This window comes from Lactuca sativa, chromosome 4 (assembly GCF_002870075.4).
Source record: "Lactuca sativa cultivar Salinas chromosome 4, Lsat_Salinas_v11, whole genome shotgun sequence".
NCBI lineage: Eukaryota > Viridiplantae > Streptophyta > Magnoliopsida > Asterales > Asteraceae > Lactuca > Lactuca sativa.
The window spans coordinates 67,732,942-67,756,099 of NC_056626.2; the positions used below are offsets into that span (position 1 = coordinate 67,732,942).

At 34.3% G+C, this 23,158-nt stretch overlaps 2 protein-coding genes and 1 long non-coding RNA gene across 10 annotated transcripts; 1 reads left to right on the forward strand and 2 right to left on the reverse strand.

Moving 5' to 3' along the window:
• Positions 1 to 1,258: 1,258 nt before the first annotated feature.
• Positions 1,259 to 2,864, forward strand: LOC111916108 (uncharacterized). The gene is made up of 4 exons (XM_052770897.1): positions 1,259 to 1,514; positions 1,593 to 1,684; positions 1,782 to 1,949; positions 2,589 to 2,864. The coding sequence occupies exons 1-4, from the start codon at positions 1,259 to 1,261 to the stop codon at positions 2,700 to 2,702; spliced, it is 630 nt and encodes a 209-aa protein (XP_052626857.1). The 3' UTR covers positions 2,703 to 2,864.
• An 11,239-nt stretch (positions 2,865 to 14,103) lies between these two features.
• On the reverse strand, positions 14,104 to 16,125 carry LOC111916106 (uncharacterized). 2 transcript variants are annotated; one of them, XM_023911744.3, is made up of 2 exons: positions 15,597 to 16,125; positions 14,104 to 15,383 (listed from the first exon to the last, which is right to left on the reverse strand). In XM_023911744.3, exon 2 carries the CDS (start codon positions 15,379 to 15,381, stop codon positions 14,308 to 14,310), a length of 1,074 nt encoding a protein of 357 aa, XP_023767512.1. In that variant the 5' UTR covers positions 15,382 to 15,383; positions 15,597 to 16,125; the 3' UTR covers positions 14,104 to 14,307. The 2 variants fall into 2 exon arrangements, with proteins under 2 accessions (XP_023767512.1, XP_023767511.1); XM_023911743.3 differs by having other exon boundaries at positions 15,904 to 16,124.
• Positions 16,126 to 17,927: 1,802 nt separating this feature from the next.
• LOC111916105 (uncharacterized) lies at positions 17,928 to 22,589 on the reverse strand. Of its 7 annotated transcripts, none has more exons than XR_008231564.1 (6): positions 22,394 to 22,587; positions 19,534 to 21,523; positions 19,233 to 19,343; positions 18,460 to 19,146; positions 18,305 to 18,376; positions 17,928 to 18,219 (listed from the first exon to the last, which is right to left on the reverse strand). It is a non-coding gene; the product is annotated as an uncharacterized LOC111916105 (long non-coding RNA). The 7 variants fall into 7 exon arrangements; XR_008231563.1 differs by having other exon boundaries at positions 17,928 to 18,229; XR_008231562.1 differs by having other exon boundaries at positions 17,928 to 19,146; positions 19,534 to 19,639; positions 19,834 to 21,523; positions 22,394 to 22,589.
• Between the last annotated feature and the right edge of the window lie 569 nt (positions 22,590 to 23,158).

The following is a 23,158-nucleotide window of genomic DNA, read 5'->3' on the forward strand; positions in this document are numbered from 1 at the left end:
AATTGCCATATGTGAAAATTAGATTGTATATTTGGTATTTGTATAAATATATGTGAATTTGGTGTATATATGCCAATGTATGTGTGTTTGATGTATATGTGGTGTATGAGTATTTGGTAGAAGTATATACATGATGTTATTATCTATATATATGTGAAATTATATGTATTTGTTATAAGTAGGATGTTATTGTGTGTATGTGAATATATGTATGTTTGTTGTAAATGTGGTATATGATTGTGAAATTTTTGTATTTGGTATAAATAGGATGTTATTAGCTATATATGTGAAAATATGTGTATTTAATTTAAGTAGGATGTTATTTTGTGTGTATGTGAATGTATTTGTATTTGGTGTATACGTGGTATATGTGTGTGAAAGTATGTGAATTTCATTCTCTTGTGTATTATGTGGAAAAGTATGTGGTTTTGGTATAAGTAGGATGCTATACTGGTATAGTCAATGATGTTTCTGATTGCGAAACTGATTACGATGAGACCGATTATGATTATGATACAGAAGAAGACACCGAAGGATATGAGGAATATTCTGATTAGAACAGTTCTTGTTTAAATAGAAATGTTTATTCCTATGTAAATGTTTATTTCTATGTAATGTGTATTTGTAATAAAAATTATATTTGTATATCTTATAAGTTTTTCAAGAAATGATGACAATATGGCTTTTGTTTATGTATACCATGGCAGCTGTTATGGGTCGTGGACACGGGGGGTGATGGAGCTGAGGACGCACCTCTCCCAGGTGGTAGAGGTGTTGGTCATCACGAGCAGGACGGTAAGTCTTGTTATGAATTGTTGTTTACTATTTTTGTTCAGCTATTATAAATTAAATACCGTTTCTAATAATTTTTAATTACATTTGTAGTTGAGCAACTTGCACAAAGGAAAGTTCGAGGCAAATCGAAAAATATAAAGCTTGAAAAAACGATCTTATGGAACCAGGGCAAACCGATTAGCATGGAATATGATAGGGATATCACATTTGATCCCGTAGGAGAGCCGAAAGACATGTTTTCCCGAGAAGTTGGAAAAAAAATGTGGCAGATGGTCCCTTTTGATAAATGCACTTGGAAAAAAGTTTCCCCTGCAATACAGGACACCGTATTACAACATTTAGCGGCAGTTATTTATTTAAATATATTTTATATGGTTAACTATAATTGTTTTTTACTTGGTTAACTTTTTTATTTGTAGACAAAGTTTGATTTAGATTAGATGTACCGAGATGACAAGTTAATATGTTGACAGAGAGTTTCCAAGCAGCTTTGTTAAAAGGTTATCGAGAACGTAAAGCTGACGCAAAAGAATATTTTATGTTAGTCGGAGGGTATGAAGATATCCCGAGAGCAATAGCCAACCCTCCAGAGGGTATGGAAGTTGATAAGTGGAAAAAAGCAGTTGAGTATTTCCAAACAAACGAACACATAATTGCTTCAGAAAAGAACAAAAAAATCCGTGAAATGCAAACAAATGCGAATCGTGGGGGTCGAGCTCGTATAGCAGTACTTGTTATAAGAAGGTAACGTACGATATATGTAATTATTTATTTAAAATATAATCTAATTTTTAAAGTTAAACAGAACCTTAAGAGAGTGGAAACGTTTCGCAAAGCTCATACCGATAAGAATGATGTATTTGTTACAACTGAGGCGGAACAACAATATGTAAGTATTTAATTATAATTTTATCATATAGTTAAATGTTTATTTATACTTAATTGTTACTCACTTTTAGAAGTTATAAAATCGGTTAGTTGAATAGTTGTTAGAACAAACTCAAGGTGAAAGTCAGTTAACACCCACTCAAGAAAGAACTGTGTTAGAGAAAGTATTAGGAGAGCGACGTAGCCATATTAGAGGCATCGGCCATAAACCTTCTACTCTCCCGCCGATTCCACAGCCTTCGCAACCATCACCACAACCATCACAGGTAAAACAATCTACTTTGGTTTTGTGGTGATTATTTGCTAAACAGTTTGGTAATTAGGTTTTTGTCCAAAGTGCAAAAAATAACAACGTACTTTGGTTTTTTTGTCTTAGTTTAAAAATAACAATCTACTTTAGCATCGTAAAATGCATGTTGATTTGGTAATTTTGGTTTTGTGGTGATTATTTGCTAAAAAGTTTGGTAATTAGGTTTTTGTCCCAGGTGCAAAAAATAACAACGTACTTTGGTTTTTTTTTAGTTTAAAAATAACAATCTACTTTAGCATCGTAAAATGTATGTTGATTTGGTAATTTTGGTTTTGTAGTGATTATTTGCTAAAAACTTTGGTAATTAGGTTTTTGTCCCAAATGCAAAAAATAACAACGTACATTGGTTTTTGGTCTTAGTTTAAAAATAGCAATCTACTTTAGCATCGTAAAATGCATGTTGATTTGGTAATTTTGGTTTTGTGGTGATTATTTGCTAAAAACTTTGGTAATTAGATTTGTGTCCCAAGTGCAAAAATAACAACGTACTTTGGTTTCTTGTCTTAGTTTAAAAATAACAATTTATTTTGATAGTTTTTGTTTATGTTTGATAATTGAACTTATAAGTTTATATATGTTGTTATTAATTATGTAGTTGGAAAATCTTTGTGCCATGCTGAACGACCCGGCATGTAGGGATGAGCTGCATTCGTTTTTTCATTCCCAAAATAATCGAGGAAACGATGGGAACGAAGATGATGGTATGTAGGTCAGGATGAGTTTTATTTGCATACGTTGTCATGCTTTGCTACTTGGTAGATTGTAAAACTTTGGTTGTTTTTTGTAATTACCGGCGACACTAATACCAGACGATATTAATACTTTTTATATTTAATCGGATATTATGACTTTTGATATTTAATTAATTATAATCGGATGTTTGTTTTGTAATTAACGTCAACACTATTATTTTTTATATTTAATCAAATGTTGTTATGTAATTACCGAGTACATTTTTACCAGCAAACAAAATCAATAATTACAAAAAAAAATTTTAAAAATGAAAATTGTAATTACTGGTGACACTATTACCGGCGACAGAGTTATTACCGGCGACATGGTCATTAGCGGTGAAATCTATCATTAGCGGTGACACGGTCATTATTCGCGACATCTATCATTAGCTGCGACAAGTTCATCAATAGTGACGAAATAGTAGTAGCAACTTACTACCAGCGACGCATCGCCGCTATTACTATTATCGGCGACAACTTGACTTATTACCGACGACTTTTGTCGCGGCTAATGATCGTTTTCCTTGTAGTGTTATGTAATGATAAGTAAATTGTTTCACATTTAATATAAGGATATTGCCTTACACCTACCACTTTAACCTAGCATCACATAGAAAATTACAAATAAAATGGAAATACCCTAATGAAATTGAAAGAAATCAAAGCAAGATTTTAAATAAAAAACAAAAGGGATCAAAACTTACAGGTGATGACCCATCAGAATCCACTTTGTTGCTTTTTTTATTAAACAATGATTTCATTCCACAACACTGATGGAGTTCATCTCACCTAATTCTGTAAGTATGCAAACTTCAGACACCAAGTAACAAGTAGAATCACAATAAAGATCACATATTATTAGATAAAAGCAGGAAAAGGAAAAAAGAAAAATAATGCTTTATGACTGTTGTAAACCATAATTCCATAAGAAAAACCACTTCATGATGTTTCTTAGTACCAAATAAAAGACATTTAAAAGTAATACGCAGATCATCAGGAATGGTCAACATAACTAGATAACAATAGGAGTGAACTACAACTACATTGCCTTTAAAGCCACGAGTCCATTAAAGATACAAGAAAATGAGGTTATCATGTTATGGCCATGAAAATTTACATGTTAAATATAGAAATATATTTTCATGTTAAATATAGAAATATGAGTAGATCCAAGAGTTTGACAGAATTCTATTATTAGTAATATTAGTAATATGCAGATCAAAGGAAGAGATACAAGAAACAAATTAAATATAGTTTTAACTTATGGAGTCTTACACGATCACATAAATTTGAATAAAATCTGGTGATCTCATAAAATTACTTTTTCCTAACATTGAATCTACAAGACAGTTCTCAAACGAGCAACAAAACTAACCAAACACACCAGACTTTATCTATCAAATGATCAACAACACAATACGACAGAAACAAACCTAAAAAATCAGATTTTACAGAAAAAAAAAATCAACGAAAAGAAGATGAAGAAGACAGGGTGATAGTAGAATCCTAAATTAGAAAGAGTAAAATCAAAACCCTAATTGACAAAATAAAATCACGTCATCATTCTCAATTACAGAAAAACCCTATAAACGTAAAATAAAGAAAAGAATAAAAATAATGAAACTTACAGATCTTCGATTGCAGACATGCCGAGGTAGATTTGGGTATCGGGGGACCGTAGTTAGAGAGATAGACATGGGTCCGGGGGTGTTTGGGTCTCATTGAATGACTGAAGAACAAGAACGCATATATAATCAGAATTCCTAACTTTCTAAATTAGAGAATCAAATTTGTTGCAAGTCATTAACGCTCACAAACAGAATTGAAAAAGAAAATTACGCAAGCGTTTAGAGAAGGAATTAGTAAATACCTGAAGAACCGAAAAACACAACCCAAAGTTTTTACGATTAGGGTTTCAGTTCTCTAACAAGGAATCTCACATATGGCTTGTGTTCTACGAATGCCAAGGATCGAAGGAAGAGGAAAAACATACTGCAACGTAAATCCTTAGACTACCGACCTAACCCACCCCAATCCACTTTTATTTAAAAATATATATAATTTATTTTTATTTATATTTACTAAAAACTTAGAAATACTAAAAATAAATATTTTATTTTGAAACAAACAAATTACTTATTTTAAGCATAGATTTAAATAAAAATATATAAAAAGTTATTTTACATTCATCAAACATATTTAATAAAATAGATAAAATAAGTTTCAAACAAGAAAGATGATGCAAACTATTTAATTTCTCTCCATATATGCTCAATCAAATCGTTTTTAGAGTGTTATGTATTTCTTTATTGTGAACTTGTGCCCTATTCATCATATAATTTGATATATTTGTAATTCCTTGAGTAGAGTATTCAAAAGATTGTTTGTCTTTTGTAGTTATAAATTTGGATGGATCATAATAAATAAAATATGTGTGTCGTTCATCCTCAACAATCATATTATGAATGATGGTACATGGAATCATAATTTTCCTTATCATATCTTTATCCCACATAAGACAAGGGCAGTGAAGATATACAAAACGAGCTTGTAAAACTCTAAATGCTCGTTCAACATCTTTTCTAGCAATCTCTTGATGTTCAGCAAACAACTTGTGTTTTCGAAGTTGTGAATAACTTATTGACTTGACAAAGGCAGTCCATGAAGGATGTATGTCATCAATGAGATAAAAAGCCATGTTATTTTGTCAATCATTCACAGTGTAACTCACCTTTGGTGCTTAACCTGCCAAGACATCATAAAAAATATCTTTGGAGGACGTTAATGGCATTGCATTAACCTTGTTAGGTGTGTCAAACCCAACAAGTAATAGGGGTGCAACAAACTCTAAAAACACTGTTATAATGTACTAAAAAGTAGTACAAGGCAAGCAGTATCGATTTTTAGAGACACGAGACAAAAGTATATAAATCTTTGCACAAGGTACTTTGGTCACAAAAGGGAGGTTTGTATGCAAAATCTGAAGTAATGTAAATAATAATCTACTTTAAGAACATATGGAATATTAAATAGATTTTAGGACTCGCTATGGTCATTATGAGTTTGTGGTGATGCCATTTGGGCTCACCAATGCTCCAGCTGCGTTCATGGACCTTATGAACCAGGTGTGCAGACCGATGCTGGATCGGTCTGTGATAGTTTTCATTTATGATATATTGGTTTATTCCAAGACTCAGGAGTAGTATGAGGAGCACCTGAGGGAGGTGTTGGAGACATTGAAGAGAGAGACTTTTTGCAAAGTTCTCCAAGTGTGAGTTCTGGTTGCGCGAGGTACAGTTTTTGGGGCAGTTTGTCAACCAGAAGGGCATTCTGGTCGATCCGGCCAAGATAGAGGCCGTGATGTAGTGGGAGGTTCCGAGGTCTCCAACTGAGATTTGAAGTTTTCTTGGTCTAGCGGGTTATTACAGGAGATTCATCCAGGATTTCTCCAAGATTCTTGTTCCTTTGACTCGACTGACCAAGAAGTCAGTGACATTCCGTTGGGGGCCTGAGCAGCAGGCAACCTTTGAGACTCTTCGACAACGATTATGCGAGGCACCGATTTTGACTCTACCCGAGGGAATTGATGACTTCGTAGTTTATTGAGACGCGTCGATTACAGGCATGGGTGCAGTCCTGATGCAGATGGGTCATGTGATAGCTTACGCGTCGAGGCAGTTGAAGCCTCACGAGGCTAACTATCTGACACATGATTTAGAGTTGGGGTTTGTGGTGTTCGCCCTCAAGATTTGGTGGCATTACCTCTATGGGGTCCATTGTACCATATACATGGACCACGTGAGTTTGAGGTACATCATGGATCAGCCAAATCTGAACATGAGGCTTAGTCGGTGGTTAGATGTGGTAAATGATTATGACTGTGAGATCCTTTACCACACGGGCAAGGCCAATGTAGTGGCCGATGCCCTGAGCCGCAAGGCGGTGGCGGCTCCGATCAGAGATATATGTTTGAGGATGACAGTGATCACTCCATTACTGGAGCAGATTAGGGAGACACATGTTGAGGGCCCGAAGGAAGAGCGCCAAAAGCGCGAGAGGATTGTAGGCCGGGTTGCCTCGTTTGATTATGATAGCCGAGGGTTATTGACCCTGCATGGGAAGGTATGGGTTCCGTACTGGGGCGGAGTACGACAGGTTCTGATGGATGATGCTCATAAGTCAAGGTTCTCCATCCATCCTAGGGCGACGAAGATGTATTGAGATCTTCGCCACTGATTACTGGTGGCCCTGCATGAAGCGGGACGTAGCGTGGTATGTGGAGAGGTGCTTGACCTGCAGGAAGGTCAAGGCCGAACATCAGCGTCCCCACGGCAAGATGCATCCATTGGACATTACCGTATGGAAATGGGAAGATATCACTATGGATTTCATTACCAAGCTTCCTAGTACTACACGTGGAGTAGATTCGATATGGGTCATCGTGGATCGGTTAACCAAGAGCGTTCATTTTATCCTTATCCATGAGAGCATATCGGCTGAGAAGTTGGTCGAGATATATGTGCGTGAGATATTGGCACGACATGGAGTGCTTGTCTCGGTGGTGTCAGACCGAGATGTTTGTTTCACTTCCAGACTTTGGAAGCGATTTCACGAGGAGATGGGCACTCGTCTCCACTTCAACACCGCTTTCCACCCTCACACTGACGGACAGAGCGAGAGGACGATACAGACTCTTGAGGACATGCTACACGTAAGCGTTTTGGATTTCGGTGGCAGTTGGGATACGTATCTTCCGTTAGCAGAATTTTCGTATAACAATAGTTACCATGCCAACATAGACCGACCTCCCTTTGAGATGCTCTACGGGAGGAAGTGTAGGACCCCAATTTGTTGGGGTGAGGTCGGCCAGAGAGTCATGGGGAGTACTGAGGTAGTACTCAAGACTACAGAGTGAATCCAACAGGTCCGGAGCAGGCTCCAGACTACTCAGAGTCGATAGAAGAGCTACTTTGACAAGCGACGTTGAGACTTAGAGTTTCAGGTGGGCGATATGGTCCTCTTAAAGATGTCACCTTGGAAATGTGTCATCCGGTTCCAAAAGTGGGGAAAACTGGGCCCCAGGTACATTGGCCCTTTCAGGGTTATAGCCTGGGTGGGCAAGGTGGCATATCGATTGGATCTACCAGCAGAGCTCAACCAGATCCACAACACTTTCCATGTTTCCCAGTTGCGGAAGTGCTTGGTGGATGATTCAGCGATTATGCCCTTGGAGGATATTCAAGTTCACGACAGCCTAAATTATATAGAGAGGTCGGTGACAATTCTGGATCACGAGACGAAAACCTTGAGGAACAAGGTTGTTCAGTTAGTAAAGGTGCAGTGGCAACATCGCAAGGGATCATAATGGACTTGGGAGCCCGAGGAGGAAATAAGGGAGCACTACCCTGGGTTGTTCGAGACAGTAGACTTTAAGGACGAAGTTTAAGACAAGTGAGGGAGAATTGTAACACCTAGATCCCTAGTATGCATTTAAATAGTTATTCATTCATTTTACAAGGCGACTCGACGAGTTGGTAGCCCCAAACTCGTCGAGTATAGATTGAGAGGTACGTGGGTTTTGGTGTCTACTCGACGAGTAGGTCTGCCAGAATGAAACCCTAATTTTAAGCGTTTGTCCCCCCTATTTAAAGAACGTAACACACCTTGTGCCCCCCCTCATCGTCCTTCATTGTCCAAAAAACCCTAATTAGTGAGATTGAGCTTTATGTGAGTGTGTGAACCATTTTTGAGTGTTTTAGTGTGATTTGAAGCTTGTAAGAAGGAGAAGAAGAAGAAGCTAAAGGACTCCAAGAGAAGGTTGTAGATCCAGAAGCAACATCACTTTTCCTTCATTTTCTGGTAATCAAGTCTATACCTTGACCATTTGTTTTCTAGATCTTATTATGGGGTAGTTGTCGGATTAGGTGTCTAAGCCCATAACTATAATTGGTATGTACTTGACCCGAGAGTAGCATAGTCCATTTGGGTTGCATATCACCTGGATAATTTGATAGGATGGACTTCTTAGAAGAGGTTATGGATGACTTATTAATATATTATAAGTTATAATATATTAATATGAAATCATGTGATTTAATTAGTATTTGATCAAGAGTTAATTTGGAATTAATTTTGTAATCAAAAGAGACTGATTAAATTAATGGGGACTAATTGTGTAAATTAGTTATATATATATATATATATATATATATATATATATATATATATATATATATATATATATATATATATATATATATATATATATATATGGGCTTATGATCCATGTTGGACTAAGTTTATATATGGATACATAAAGAGTTCGGCCACATGAACCATGAATCATAAACCCATGAACCCATGGGTATGGATTAGGGTTTACCCATGACCCTTGGAATCCTACAATATATATATGTTGCTCCCAATGTTTTGAAAACCGGACCGGACATCGAACCGGCCGTCTTATTGGGTTGATGGTTCAAATGGTCCGACCGGTCTTAAAAACCGGTAAAACCGTGTATATATATATATATATATATATATATATATATATATATATATATATATATATATATATATATATATATATATAAGATTTTGCCCACATGAAATAGAGTTGAAGTTAAACTGTGATATTGCATTTTAGTTTCGTCTAAGAATGTTTCACTCAATATTTGAAAAGAGAAAGAAAAGTTGTATAAGAGTACAAGTAATAAATATTTGAGGAACAATGAAAAGCATTCTAATCCCACATCGATCAAGTGAAGAAAATATGGATGTGCACATTTATTATTTAAACGGCTTGCACTATAAGATTGGAAATGGGCTCACTGCCAAACATATGTGGCCAATAGTGACTTAAGTTGGCGTTTCTACATGATATGGCTGAACATTTTTAGCAATTTAAAATTTTAAATCCGGTTTTGACCGGTTGAACCACAACGGTTTTGAGCGGTTTTTGACTAAACCGGCGGTTTTTCCCGGTTCTCAAAACAGCTGGTTTTTTAGGCTAATTAAACCGGATTCCTGACCGGTTTCCGGTTCAAACGGTTGAACCGGCCGGTCCGGTCCGGTTTTCAAAAAAGTGGTTGCTCCATAACTAAAATCGTGACCTATGTTCTTGTAGTTCATATGATGCGTTTTTAGAGCAAGGAATTCTTTCTCAAAATTCACCCTTTGTCCAAGGTGTGTTGTGATTCCATTTGAGGCATTCACATTACTAGTGCTAAGTTTTTAAAGGTCAAAACTACAAGCTACAACAAAGAGGTAATTCTACAACTCATTTCTATGTCTTTTATGTCATTTGTATGCTAGTTGTAGGCTTAATGCTTTGGAAACAATATTGCATGTATAATTAGAGAAAACATAGATCCAAAGCATTTAGGGTTGTATGTGCACCATAGGATGTTGTAGTATACTAAAACTCATCAGTGGTATCAGAGTTGTTAGGAGCATTTTGTGCACCTTTTTGCACACTTTTCATTCCCTTTTTATGCATTTATTTAGCTTATTTATACTTCATTCTTCTTGCATTTTATCATATTCACTTTAGTATCTAGGACAACCTTATTTGCACACTTTCATGTCTTTTTCAGGTAAAACAGAGGTTGGATTGTGATTTTGGAGGTGCCGGAAAGCATTGGTGAAGATTTTCGGGTTGATCGGACGCAAAGCAGAAAAGTTGAAAATTTGAAGTTTGGAATTGGAGTCAGAGGGGTACACGGGGCGTGTTGGTTTTATATTTTAGAATGGGCATGGGCCGTGTTGACCATAAAATAAGAGTTTGACCCTAATGAACACGACCCGTGTCATTTTAGCCTATTTTGACACGGGTCGTGTTGGCCCAACTGAGCAGTTTTTAGCATCAAACTTTGGATTTGTAATTGAGGATTGAAGACCATTTTTCACTCAACATGACCCGTGTTGATTTACTCTATTTTGACACGGGCCGTGTTTGACCCAAAAACTGCCTTTTGGCAGTTTTTGCTATTTTTCATATCACGGAAATTGGGTCATTTTTACACACACACAACATTTCAGAGCACTATTGGTAAGGGAATTTCGAAGGTTTTTGCAAGGATTATATCGTTTAGCATTTGGAAACATTATTACTCTTATTTGTAAGTTGTAATTGCACATCATTTCCATCTTTACAACTTGTGATTTTGTTCTAACCATGTGTGGCTAGAACCCTAGTTTCTCCTATTTCATGTTTTGACTTCTTGGTTGTGATTTCAATCATATGACTTGATGTTTGCTTTTAATTTCTATCTAGTGAAATTGATTTTGCTTCAATTGAATGTTTGATTTTAATTGTGATTCTTATTGGCCATTTGAATTAGGGTTAGGTCATTCAAGTTATTCATTTTGCAAAATCCCTAATTGTTTTGTGAATTGGACTAAGTAACAAGCATTAAATTGATTTCCGTTGAATGAATTTAGTGTAAATCTTTTCACACACTTTTACACTCCCGAGCTTGTGAGGAGTATTGGGTGTTGTTGGGAAAATTCACATAAAGCTTAATGCAATCTTTTAATCTAATTCTAATTCTAAGAGTTTGTTAAATTAGGTTAGTAAGGTTAGGGTTAATCAAAGAGCTTGTTTTGGTTAATTAATGTGGTGAATGGGAAGTGTTAGAGCTTGTTAACACTTTCAAGTACCAACTTAGATAGAATTGAGCAAATATCATGTTATCTTGGAATCGCATTGCTAAGTTGTCATACATAGAGTTGGAGTCCTTACAAATTCTGAATTTAATTCACTCATTTAGCTAACTACTTGTGTTTTTAATTGTTTGTTTTAATCATTGCATTCTAAACCCCCCTTTTACTGTTGGTGACCATAGTACCTTATGCAAAGAGGTATATACTGATTATCCCGTGTCTCTGTGGATCGACCCTACTTGTCGTGTACTACCTTTTAGTGCAATATAGTGGGATTCTTTTGGAGTATATCGTACCCCTTTATTTGTTGGGTTTGACATGCTCAACAAGATCCTAGGATTTTTTTCCACTATACTTGATGTTTTATTGGTTTTCAAAGCAAAAAATCAAATTTTCTGCATTCTGGACAGTGAACTCGTCGAGTCCACTCAGAAAAGGTCCAACTCGACGAGTCCAGTTCATGTACTCACCGAGTTGGTGCTCCAGTGAGCAGTTTTTTCGAGTTTTTTTTTGGCCTGTTTTGGATTAGAATCATTACCATAAAGTGTTTTAGTTCATAAAATCTGATTTTGTTGATATGGTAATGATGATCCTCATCCAAAATAAAAGATAATTGTCAAAGTTTCATGATTTGTATTGGTTTATGTGATTAGTCTAATTTCTTGAAATTTGTTTGATATGAATTATCTTAATTTATGAGTTTAATTAGATCATAGACAAATTGTTTGATTGTGTCAGTTACAATTTTTGATCTAAATGTTTTTGATGAAATCCATAACTTGTCCTCATGCCTTCTCGTTAGATTGATAGATTATTGAAAATCAACCTCATGCCTTCTCATTAGATTGATAGATTATTTATACAAAACACCATATATATATATATATATATATATATATATATATATATATATATGTATATATATTGAAATAATGCCTGACTAATACTCGTAACACAATATAAATACATGTTAAATATCCTTCTATATTTTCTTCGTACTATCCTTATACTCATATTAAATGGTGACAAATGGGTTAAATTATTATTAATTTCATTAAATGTGTCATTAAATATGACACATGTCAACATTTAACATGGTAGGAAGATGAGTATAAATAAAATGTAGAGGATATTTAATTTCTCATAAAAATAATAATTAAGTAATATTTTCACACCCCTTCATGATTTAGACATGAGTTTGTTATTGTCAATTCACCAATTTCATCAAATTTCAACCGAGCAAACAACCACACCAATTAAATGAAGTTCGTACAACATTTCGATGAATTCGACACTTTAGGTTGTGGGTGCAATTCCTCCTTTTATAACTCTTGCCCCCAAGGTTAAAGATCCAACCAATCTAGGCGATTATAGACCAATTAGCCTGATTGGATGTATGTACAAAGATTATATCCAAGTTACTTGCTACTAGGATTAAAATAGTTGTGGGTGAGATTCAATCTGCATGCATGGAGGGGAGGAGCATACGTGATGGTCCATTAATCGTAACGACATATGTGGATTAGCAAAAAGTATAAAGAAGAAAATCCTACTTTTCAAAGTAGATTTTGATAAAGCTTTTGATTCCATAAACTGAGAATATTTAAACTTGATGATGTCTCAAATGAGATTTGGTACTAAATGGAGAACATGAATTTGTGGCAACCTTGCTTCCTCTCGTGCACCTATGGTTTCAACGAATCCCCTACCAGTAAGTTTAGCATCACAAAAGGAGGGAGACAAGAGGACCCACTATCGCCATTTCTTTTCATAATAGCAATGGAAGGGCCGAATGCGGCAATGAAATTGGTTGTGGAAAAAGACATTTACAGAAGTATTAAAATGTCGGGGGATGGACTACTAATATCTCATCTCTTCTATGCAGACGATGCACTATTTGTGGGCGAATGGTCAAGGTATAACCTGAAAAATCTGGCGTGAATACTCAAATGTTTTCATGTCTCATCAAGCGTGATAGTAAATTTCAACAAACCTAAGGTCTTTGGTGTAGGGGCATCACTAAATAAAACCGTACAATGGGCACATATTCTAAGGTGTGAGCTGGAGCTTTTCCCTTCACCTATCTTGGGGTTCGGTCAGGACAAATATGAATTTGGTTAAAAATTGGAAACCAATAATAGAAATTTTTTGCTCCAATCTCTCTCGATATAAATCTAAGACCCTCTCATTTGGTGGGCAACTTACTTTAATCAAGGCTGTATTAGGTAATCTACCCCATACTACATGTCTCTTTTTAGAGCCCCTATCGGTGTTATAGAAACACTTGAGAAGATTCGAAAGAAGTTCTTATGGGGTGGTCATGAGGAGAAAAACAAAATAAAATGGGTTTCATGGGAGAAGATTATTGCTCCAAAAGAACTTGGAGGTTTGGGAGTGGGCTCAATTCGTGCATTAACCGTCGCTCTCATCGTTAAATGGTGGTGGAGACTCAAATATGAGCCCTCCTCACTATGGGCTAGAGTCATTACTGGACTCCACAACTTGAAAAACAAGCCAATCAATTATTTAGCCAAAAAAAAAAAAGAATAACAGGAGTTTGGAATAACATTGCTGGGGCAAAAAAAGACATTGAGGCGATGGGGTTAGGTTTCAATGACATTTTCAAGCAAATTATCAAATCAGGGGACAAAAACTCAATTCTGGAATGACTTATGGACAGGTAACGAGAAGCTGAGAATAAAATACCCAAGATTATACGAACTCGATAAAAAGAAATCATATACATATTTTTTTCAATTTACATCTAAAAACCAAAAAGAGGGCCTTCATTACATAAAAGACAACAAAAACTATTATGCAACCAACTACAAAATCCAAATCCACTAATATAATGTTGCTTCTCAATATTATGAAAATGTTGCCACATATGCAAAGCTAACAATTAAGTGTATCATATCACTCATGTATACAATTATCATTGAAACAATCATGGGGGAAATACCATAAGTGGCCCATATTGAACATGCCTTTTGGACTTTGATCAGTGGCAGCATATCTCCTGTATTGTAATAACTGAGAGTCAGCCCATGACTCTGGTTTAATAACAGCACCATATTTCATATCACCAAGAAAGAAAACAGATTCTCCTTCTGGAGACACTGACACCCATTTCATTTCACCAAAATCTAGTTTGTGAGCACTGAAGCGCTTATCATATTGTATAATCCAATCAAACACATAAAGGCTTTCATCTGAACTTACAAACTGCTGAAGCACTAAGCTTAAACCCAGCTTTGGAGAATTCTTGAATTCAAGTAAAGTTAGTTTGGGGTTTAGACCAAGTCTCATTTCACATACACGATTACCAGTGTGTAGGGTATATATGTTCCCCTTGAAAGCAATTGCATCAAGCATTGGGAAAACGGGGGAGACTGGACTCCAGAATCCTTTATCCACTCTAGAAAACCATAATAAATAGCTATTTATATGAAACGCCACCAACACCCAATCAGATATTGAAGGTGAAAAGACAAGGATAGCCTTAACTGGATCAATATTTGCCCAACAGGGGTAAGAAGGGAAATGAAGTTGATGGCGTGTGATGGGATTCACAAGCCAAAAGTCTCTTGTTTTGTTCTTCCGCAAGATCAAGTAACCACAAGTTAATCCAACAAAACTCGTGTCAGCAGAATGAGGAAGGAGGGTTTTGAACTTTCTTCCTTCAAAGTCCTGTAGATATAATTCTTTCTTATAAGGACGATCTTTGATCTGTATCCACATGGGTGATCTGGATGCCATAAACCTGTTCCTGTTAGAGTGTGCAGCTGATCTCCATGACTTACAAACTCCACTCAATGCAACAAAATCAATGACTCCAAGTTGCATCATAACCAAATAAAGCACATCATGGTTAAGCCCTGACCAAGGTGTTGCACCATTGTTGTCACAAGTCTTGACCCTCTTCTTCCTGCTAGATGTTGATGCATCATCATGATTCTGGTTTCTAGTCATACTCCTTGTCTTAGCCATTCCTATACTTAGCAAAAGGAAAGTAAATGCAAATTCCACATTGCTATTCTAAATTTTTGAGTTTGAAAAAATGCACTCCAAATATACATTTGGCTGAATAGTCTAAAGGATTAGTTAACCATTGAACCAGACAAACTATTCTAAATTTGTTATCATGAGAAAAAAAATCAAATGCTTACATAAAGAAACAAGAATGAAAGAAACTAATAACCCACCTGTCAAGCGGATCGGACAACCAGATTTGCCCAAAACTAAATCATCAATTGATCAAAAAAGTGAGAATAAATGCTTAGAATAAAACTAGGAAATCAAAACATGAAGGTGTGAATTTGTATAGTTAACATACTTCAAGAAATCAAAGAACATTTATACTCTCATTTCCTCAACTACATAAAGCAGAAAAACCATTACTTCAGGAAGAGAAGATATAAACAATTAAACCCTAGATAATTAAGTAACGGACTAATTAAGCGAAATTGAAATCATAAAACGGGAATTAATAAAAAAAATACAAAAAATTACCTGATCAGCTGCTGACAATTTCGGGGCAACGATAGTTCTCGTGGTTCGCTTCACCGTTGTGAATTTCTGATGTGCATCCATAAGAGGCCCAACTTCTCATCAAATCAAATCCAAGAAACCGAAACCGAAACCGGAAAAGGATTTTGAAGAAAACCGAATTCTGAACAGCATGGAATAAATAATACTAGTTTGGGCTTGGGTTTTGGTTTTGGTTTAAACCCGAGAAACCCATCGAACCAAAATATATAAAACTAAGTAATGTTGAAAATTAACACATGAGCGTTTGGTGACTCTGGTTCGTAGGCTATTATACAATTTAATATAAATTGAAATTTAATTCCTATAGATTAGTTGTAAGCATGTTGAAAATTAAATTGGAAAATATACATTGTTATAAATAGTAGAAATTTCATTGTTAAGTATGGAATAATAATTGGTTTGGGATTCTAAATACTTTGTATGTAGATTACACTAAGGATGTCATCAGGGCAACAATTATGAATCGAGGATAAAACTTTGAAAACTAAATACGAACATATAAATATACTTAAACATATAATAAAACCCTTGTTCCCCACATCTAACACACTTCTATATGTGTTACTAGGTTATAGCCCGTGGGAACCACGGTTACAAAAATAATTAAATTTATAATGTAAAAAAATTATATTATTAATCAATTACTTCAAAAGTATATTGCTATAGTTGATATACTATTTTTGTTTCTAGAAAATAAAAGTCTGAAGAACTTATTAAAATGTCATATCTTGCAAGAAAACTCAAAATAGCAATGTACTTTGAAAGTACATTGCTATAATTGACATGAATTGTTCAAGATACTATTTTGTTGGAAAAAAACTTAAGAACGTATTAAATTGTCATATTTTGAAAAATTGATAGCTCGAACCTAGAAATAAAATGGTTGATAAAACTTAAGAACTTTAATCATAAATATATAAAGATCGTGATTTTCATGTAAATCACAATTATGCTTCGGTTGTTCTACAATTAGGCTCAAAAATATGAGTGATTTATGTTTTGAAGCACCGCATTTAAGTCATTCAACTTTTTCTTAACACTGCTCTTAGAAATATAGAAAGCAAATAGTACAGACATTACGCTAATAAATGATTTTAGATAAAAAAAAGTGTCAACTATGTTATTGCTTTAAAATTACATCCTCTCAATCTCAAATCTCAAATGATACCGTTATCTCATGGAATAATGTTTTGACCTAGCTATGTTGCATATTTTGAATTGATGCCCATTCAACTGACGATCATCCATTTTTGTGAAGAACTCAAACTTTGATTTATTTTATAACCGAAGGATCTCTCTCAGACTAACAAAAAAATTTCATGTAGTTTGTGGTTCATGTGTTTGCAACCCTGTAGATTACAAGAACATATTGATTAGATAAGATTGTGAAGTTACTCAAATAAAAAAATCTTAACTTTATAAGGCATATCATCCCAAAATGAAGTACATTTTAGGTCAAAAATAAATTACATAGCCTAAAATAAGAACTAAAATAATAATAATAATAATAATAATAATAATAATATAAAACAAAGACAAATTGATAATTGTAAACACGATAAATCCTAAAATGAGAACTAAAAAAAGGAAATTATTTATTTTTTAATCAATTGTCACTTTATAATGGTAACTACGGTAAATCCTAAAATATGAATGTAATGGAATTAGTTACTGCATTCTATAATCAGGTTTGTTTGACTTGTACGAATAAAATCAATTTTTCATATTAATGCTTTATGTTTATGTAAATAAGAGTTGTAGTTTTAATATTATTGCATATATTAAATACTTCTGATTATAAATTTATTATTTACAAATTGTAAATTATATTTTCCGTCTCTGTTACACTTTACATGATGAAATATGAGAATAAAACAATAGGTGTGATATAAATGTGTCCATTTTTTCCATCACATTTAATTCCTTTCAGAAAATACCATCCATAGCGAAAATAGTACTATTTGGATTATAAAATAGAAAAAGACTTTATTATCCTTCTTCTAAAGTTCTAACTTTAACAATCTAGGAGATGATCAAGTCAACACAATAATGATACAAGATGTGTGTATTTTATTTGATTTACAAATATTGTATTGTTGATTATTACTCTTTCATAAGAAGGTGCTATTTAGGGTTCATGTTTTCAGTTTTGCAACAGCCTCTTCAAACTTTTTATTCCTGAATTCTTTCTCCTCTATTTCTTCTTTACACCTCTCATTCTCATTCCATCCAACCTTTTTTGTGCTCCATTTAACCTCTTTCTCAATTTCACCCTCTCTATATCAACCTTTTAAAGTCAAAGTCAAAGTAAACATGTTTATTGGAAAGTCAAAAAACATTTATTAAGAGAAAAGGAACTTACACTGTGGGTTTTGGCTTCTAGGGCAGATAGTTTCATTCTCAACTCTTCAACTTTAGCTTTTGTATTCAAAAGCTGGTAAAAATACATATAAAAAACAAATTAAGTTAAATGAAAAATCCAAAAATGGCAACTAACTTTGGTTTTCTACTTTTTACCTATTACATGTTTCCATGAGCAATTGTTTTTCCTGAATCTGAACCACTAACACCTCTCTTTTTGTTTTGTCATCTTAACAATTTGATTCAGTAAGTTCTGTGGATATACAGAATTGTTGACTATTTGACCATCTGAAATATATCATTTTTCTAATAGAAATTCGACTCTTGGTTTACTTTTTAGTTTCTATATTTATTTTCTTTCATTTTTTTTGAATTTACAATATTACGAAAATACCCTTACAGGGTATGAGATACAAAACTGATGACTATTTGACCGTCTGAATTTTTTGTCACTTTACTAATAGAAATTTGACTCTTGGTTTTCTTTTCAATATCTAAAACTTTTTTTTTTTCATATGTGTGAATTTACAAAAAAAGAAAAAAATATAACCTTATAAGGTTATATGTAAATTAAAAAAATAAATATAAAACTTATATATTCTGATGTTTTCTTCTGATCATCAAGTAGTATAAGATCACTCTTTCGTCGTTCAATTTCAAGTGATTTCTCTATACTGTACGTGTCAAAAGACAAAAATGCCCTTGGGCCTAAAACTTGAAAAACCCTGAATGATATAAGGGCAAATATGCATGATTTCTCCCTTTCCACTTTTCTTCTGCAATAGCCAGCTTTTCATTGATGATATTGTATGTTTCTCTGCAGGCCTCTGGTTCATTCCTCACCTTAAAGCAATAAACATTATAAATTAGTAAATCTCTCTATTATTATATATAAATTTTTAATTTTGATAATTTGTTTTGAATATTACCTATGATATTTTATCTGTTAACAAAGCAATCTCAGCATTATAAGACTTTGATTTTCTTTCGATGGCTTCAATTGAAGCTTTTTGTGTGGTCGACCATATTGCCCTTTCCTCCTAGATGGAAAATAAGAACGAAATTAACGAACACATATGGATTTACCTCCGATGGAAAATAAGAACGAAATTTAGTAAACACGTGTTAGGTTATTTACCTCGTATTATCAATCAAAATTAAAACCCATTAGCCTTTAATTCATCGAAAAAGAAATCTAGCAAATTATCAAGAAAGGTTCAAAGTCATTACCAAAAGTCGACAAGTCCTGATGCGACTCTATAGTAGGAGATGACATGAATCACTTTGGTAAGATTTCAAAGCAGTGGCACGTTTTGGATTCTCTACTTCAAGAAACCTAAATCAAAACAATGAATTGTAAATGCTAAAATCGAGATTAACAACTTGAAATTGCAAGTCTTCAATTCGTCTAGGTTAACAGTGAATACAAGAAGAAAAACTGTAGGTTCAATGGTTAAGGAAAACTATAAATTGAGAGATTGACAATGGGGAGATTTGGTAATCAAGACGAAAATCCCGGTTATTTGAAACCTGATTTCTCGGCATGACTTTGGAAAACGTCAATTGTTTCCATCTGTCTACAAAACCGTGGATGAGAGAGAAGATAGTGTCTTCAAATTTGTTCCGATTAATTTTTGATAGGTAATCCCTGATTTGTAGCTAAAAGATTATGAGAGATATTACACGGATTAGATTGATTTCAATATTCTGAGCGGGAATACATGACACGTGTAATTTTTAGAATTTGTGTGAAAAAAAGTGTAAATTAGGAAAAAAAATACATGTGTACATAAAGCTATTCTTTTATTAGGTAGGAGCTACTCTTTATTAGGTAGGGTAGAGGTAGATTATCTTTTTGTAGCTTTTGGTTGGTTTATTATAAATATATAAATATAAACTGTACAGAAATTTAATATTGTTTTTATACATGGTACATGTAATTAACAAGCCCATTACTTTAGAAAGGGATCAAAGTATCACACGTGTATGAGATTAACATTCAAACATTCATGGGAGAAGTACCACATCTTTAAAAATCCCAATCAACGAATGGTGCTTCTCAATATCTTGAAAATGTTCCAACATATGCAAAGATAAAAACAGAGAAAGGAGTTTTAACAAGTCATCACACATGTATGAGATTAACATTCAAACATTCATGGGGGAAGTACCACATCTTTGTGGTATAGAACCCACAATTGTCTTTGGTAATGTTCTTAGTGCCACCATATCTCTTGTACTTTAACCAAGGGCCAGTCCACGACTCTGGTCTAAAAACACATACTTGCATATTCCAGCAGTTCAAAAAAATGCATACTCTTCTCTTGTCTTTTCGAGGGACACCCATTTCATTTCACCAAAATCTAGTTCGTGAAAATCATACCAGTCTTCTGAAATATAGTGCATCATATAAAGGTTTTCTCCCGAACTTACAAACAACGGCAGATCATTTGTGTCCGGATAATTCTTGGTTTCAAGTAAAGTCAATTTGGGACGTGGATCGAGTCTCATTTTACATAATCGAAATTTATATCTTTTTTTTTCCAATTGTGTAGCTTATGGCATACACCTTCCCCATGAAAGCATGAAAATCAAAGAGGTGGAAAGGGAAACGGGATGAGACAAGATTCCATGCTCCTTTACCCGCTATTGAGGACCATATTTCATCACAGAGTTGATTTTCCACAACCAATACCCACCCTGGTATAGAAGGTGAAAACATAAGAATAAGCCTGACTCTTCCATACACAATACCATCGACATCAAAGGGGACATGAGGGAAATGAAGTTGATGCCTTGTGATAGGATTCACAAGCCAAAATTCATGCGTTTCCTTCCCATAAAACGCCAAGTAACCACAACTTAACCCAACAAAATCCACTCCAAACAAACGGGGAAGAATGGTTTTGAAATTTCTTCCATCAAAGTCCTCTAGATAGAGGTAACGCTCTTCTCTCTCATTAACGTTAGCAGATATACTCATGGACATGGGTGGTTTGGATGCCATAAACCTATTCCAGTTGGAGAGTGCGAATGACCTCCATGACTTGCAAACTCCACATAACGAAAGAAAATCAATGACTCCCAATCGCATCATAACTAAAAGCAGCACATCATGGTTAAGATCTGACCACAATTGCACACCACCGCTATCACAAGTCTCATCATGACTGATCTGGTCTCTAGTCATATATACTCCTTGTTTTAGCCGTTTCTACACCTGAAAAGGATTCTCAAGTAAAAACAAAGCAAAAAATGTCTACAAGATATACAGTCTAATTGTGACCAATTACCCAGGTACAAAAGCATAACTGTTGTAATAAAGAGACAATTAGGACAAACTATCATGATTTCATTATTAATCAAATATAGATTTGTGTATCAGTACATGTCTTACCGAAACTGGTAAAATCTAAAATGAAAAGGAAAAAACAACAGAAACTAATAAAGCTAAACTAACGGAAACATGACAGGGTGGAGGGAATCCATTAAACCTTTTTTGTGACATTCATGAAAAGATAAAAACGAATGGAAGCAATATTACTGACAGTATTACAAAAATTGCATTACAAATATACAATAGGTTAAGTTGATTAATATTTACACATTCACAAAAGCAAGAATAGCTGTGAAGAACTAAAAGGATCAATTAATCTCAGAAAAACTATATTATATTTCTGGCTGCATCACTTAAGAAAAAAACAAGAACAAAATGATACTTAAAAATCAAGAATCAAGAAACCTATAACCCACATGTCAAAATGATCAAAATAACATATTTGCCCAAAATTAAATGATCAGTAATAATAATAATAATAAAAGTGTGAGATTAAACGCATAGAATAAACCTGGAAGACCAAAAACCATGAATTTGTATAGTAACAAACATACTTCAAGAAATCAATAAACATTTATGCTCTGATTTACAAAAACAGAAAATTTCAATAAGTGTTCTGATTTACGAACGAGTACTGAATCACGGCGTAGATATATACAATTAAGTAAACCTTATCCTATATAATCAAATAATCAACCAAGTGAAATTGAAATAATAAAAATTGAAAGTAAAAATATCAGACTAAAAAGTTACCCTGTTGTTGGAGGCGGTAGACGATTTCTGTAGAAGAGTCGGCTTCGAGTTTATAAGCTTAAGAATAAACTAGGTTTTGGACTCTCCGGGATGCTGCGGAAATCCGTTACGTTGAAAAACACATCGCGAGATGAATAAGGTTTCGTAGGACGTTTAGATAGTAATTTTTTTTATTTAGAAACGATGTATGGAGAAAGCAAACAAAAATAAATGACTTTGTATCCTACTGTGCAAAACAATTAGGAAATATTATTGGCCAATTAAAAAGACTGATGGGATAGCTGATAAAATTCAAATTTACAATTCTACCAAAATAATTACTAACCAAATTAAAAATGAAAGATGGTAATTCAACTCTTGTACAAAAAAGTAGTCTAAGATGTAGTTTATACATTTCTTTCGAGTATAATTGCAAACTTTTCTGATAAATGGTCAAATAATTCTAGTAATACTAGAACTTTACTACACGGTGTGAAATGTAAAAGTTTAACCTCATTTAGGTGGTATAAAGTAGGGATGAGCATGAGACGGAACCGGTACCGACCCGTACCGTTTCCGATTTCCCGAAAACCGAATTTGGTCAAACGTCAATCCTGAGTACCGAACCGAATTAACATTACCAGTACCGGGAATGGTACCGGTTTTCGGTACTAGTACCAGTACCGGCGGTACCGATTCCCGAATTTCATGTATTTTGAGTATCAAGTACCGTCCCATATTTTTAAATTCGGTACGGTTCGGTACCAGTACTGGTACGGAATCAGA

Bases quoted from the DNA above. Each gene is read 5' to 3' on its own strand.
- LOC111916106 (XM_023911744.3), bottom strand. From the start codon at position 15,381: ATGGCTAAGACAAGGAGTATGACTAGAAACCAGAATCATGATGATGCA.
- LOC111916108 (XM_052770897.1), top strand. From the start codon at position 1,259: ATGTTGACAGAGAGTTTCCAAGCAGCTTTGTTAAAAGGTTATCGAGAA. The intron at 1,685-1,781 runs GTAAGTATTTAA...TTAGTTGAATAG, and splicing joins CTGAGGCGGAACAACAATAT to TTGTTAGAACAAACTCAAGG. The intron at 1,950-2,588 runs GTAAAACAATCT...TTAATTATGTAG, and splicing joins CATCACCACAACCATCACAG to TTGGAAAATCTTTGTGCCAT.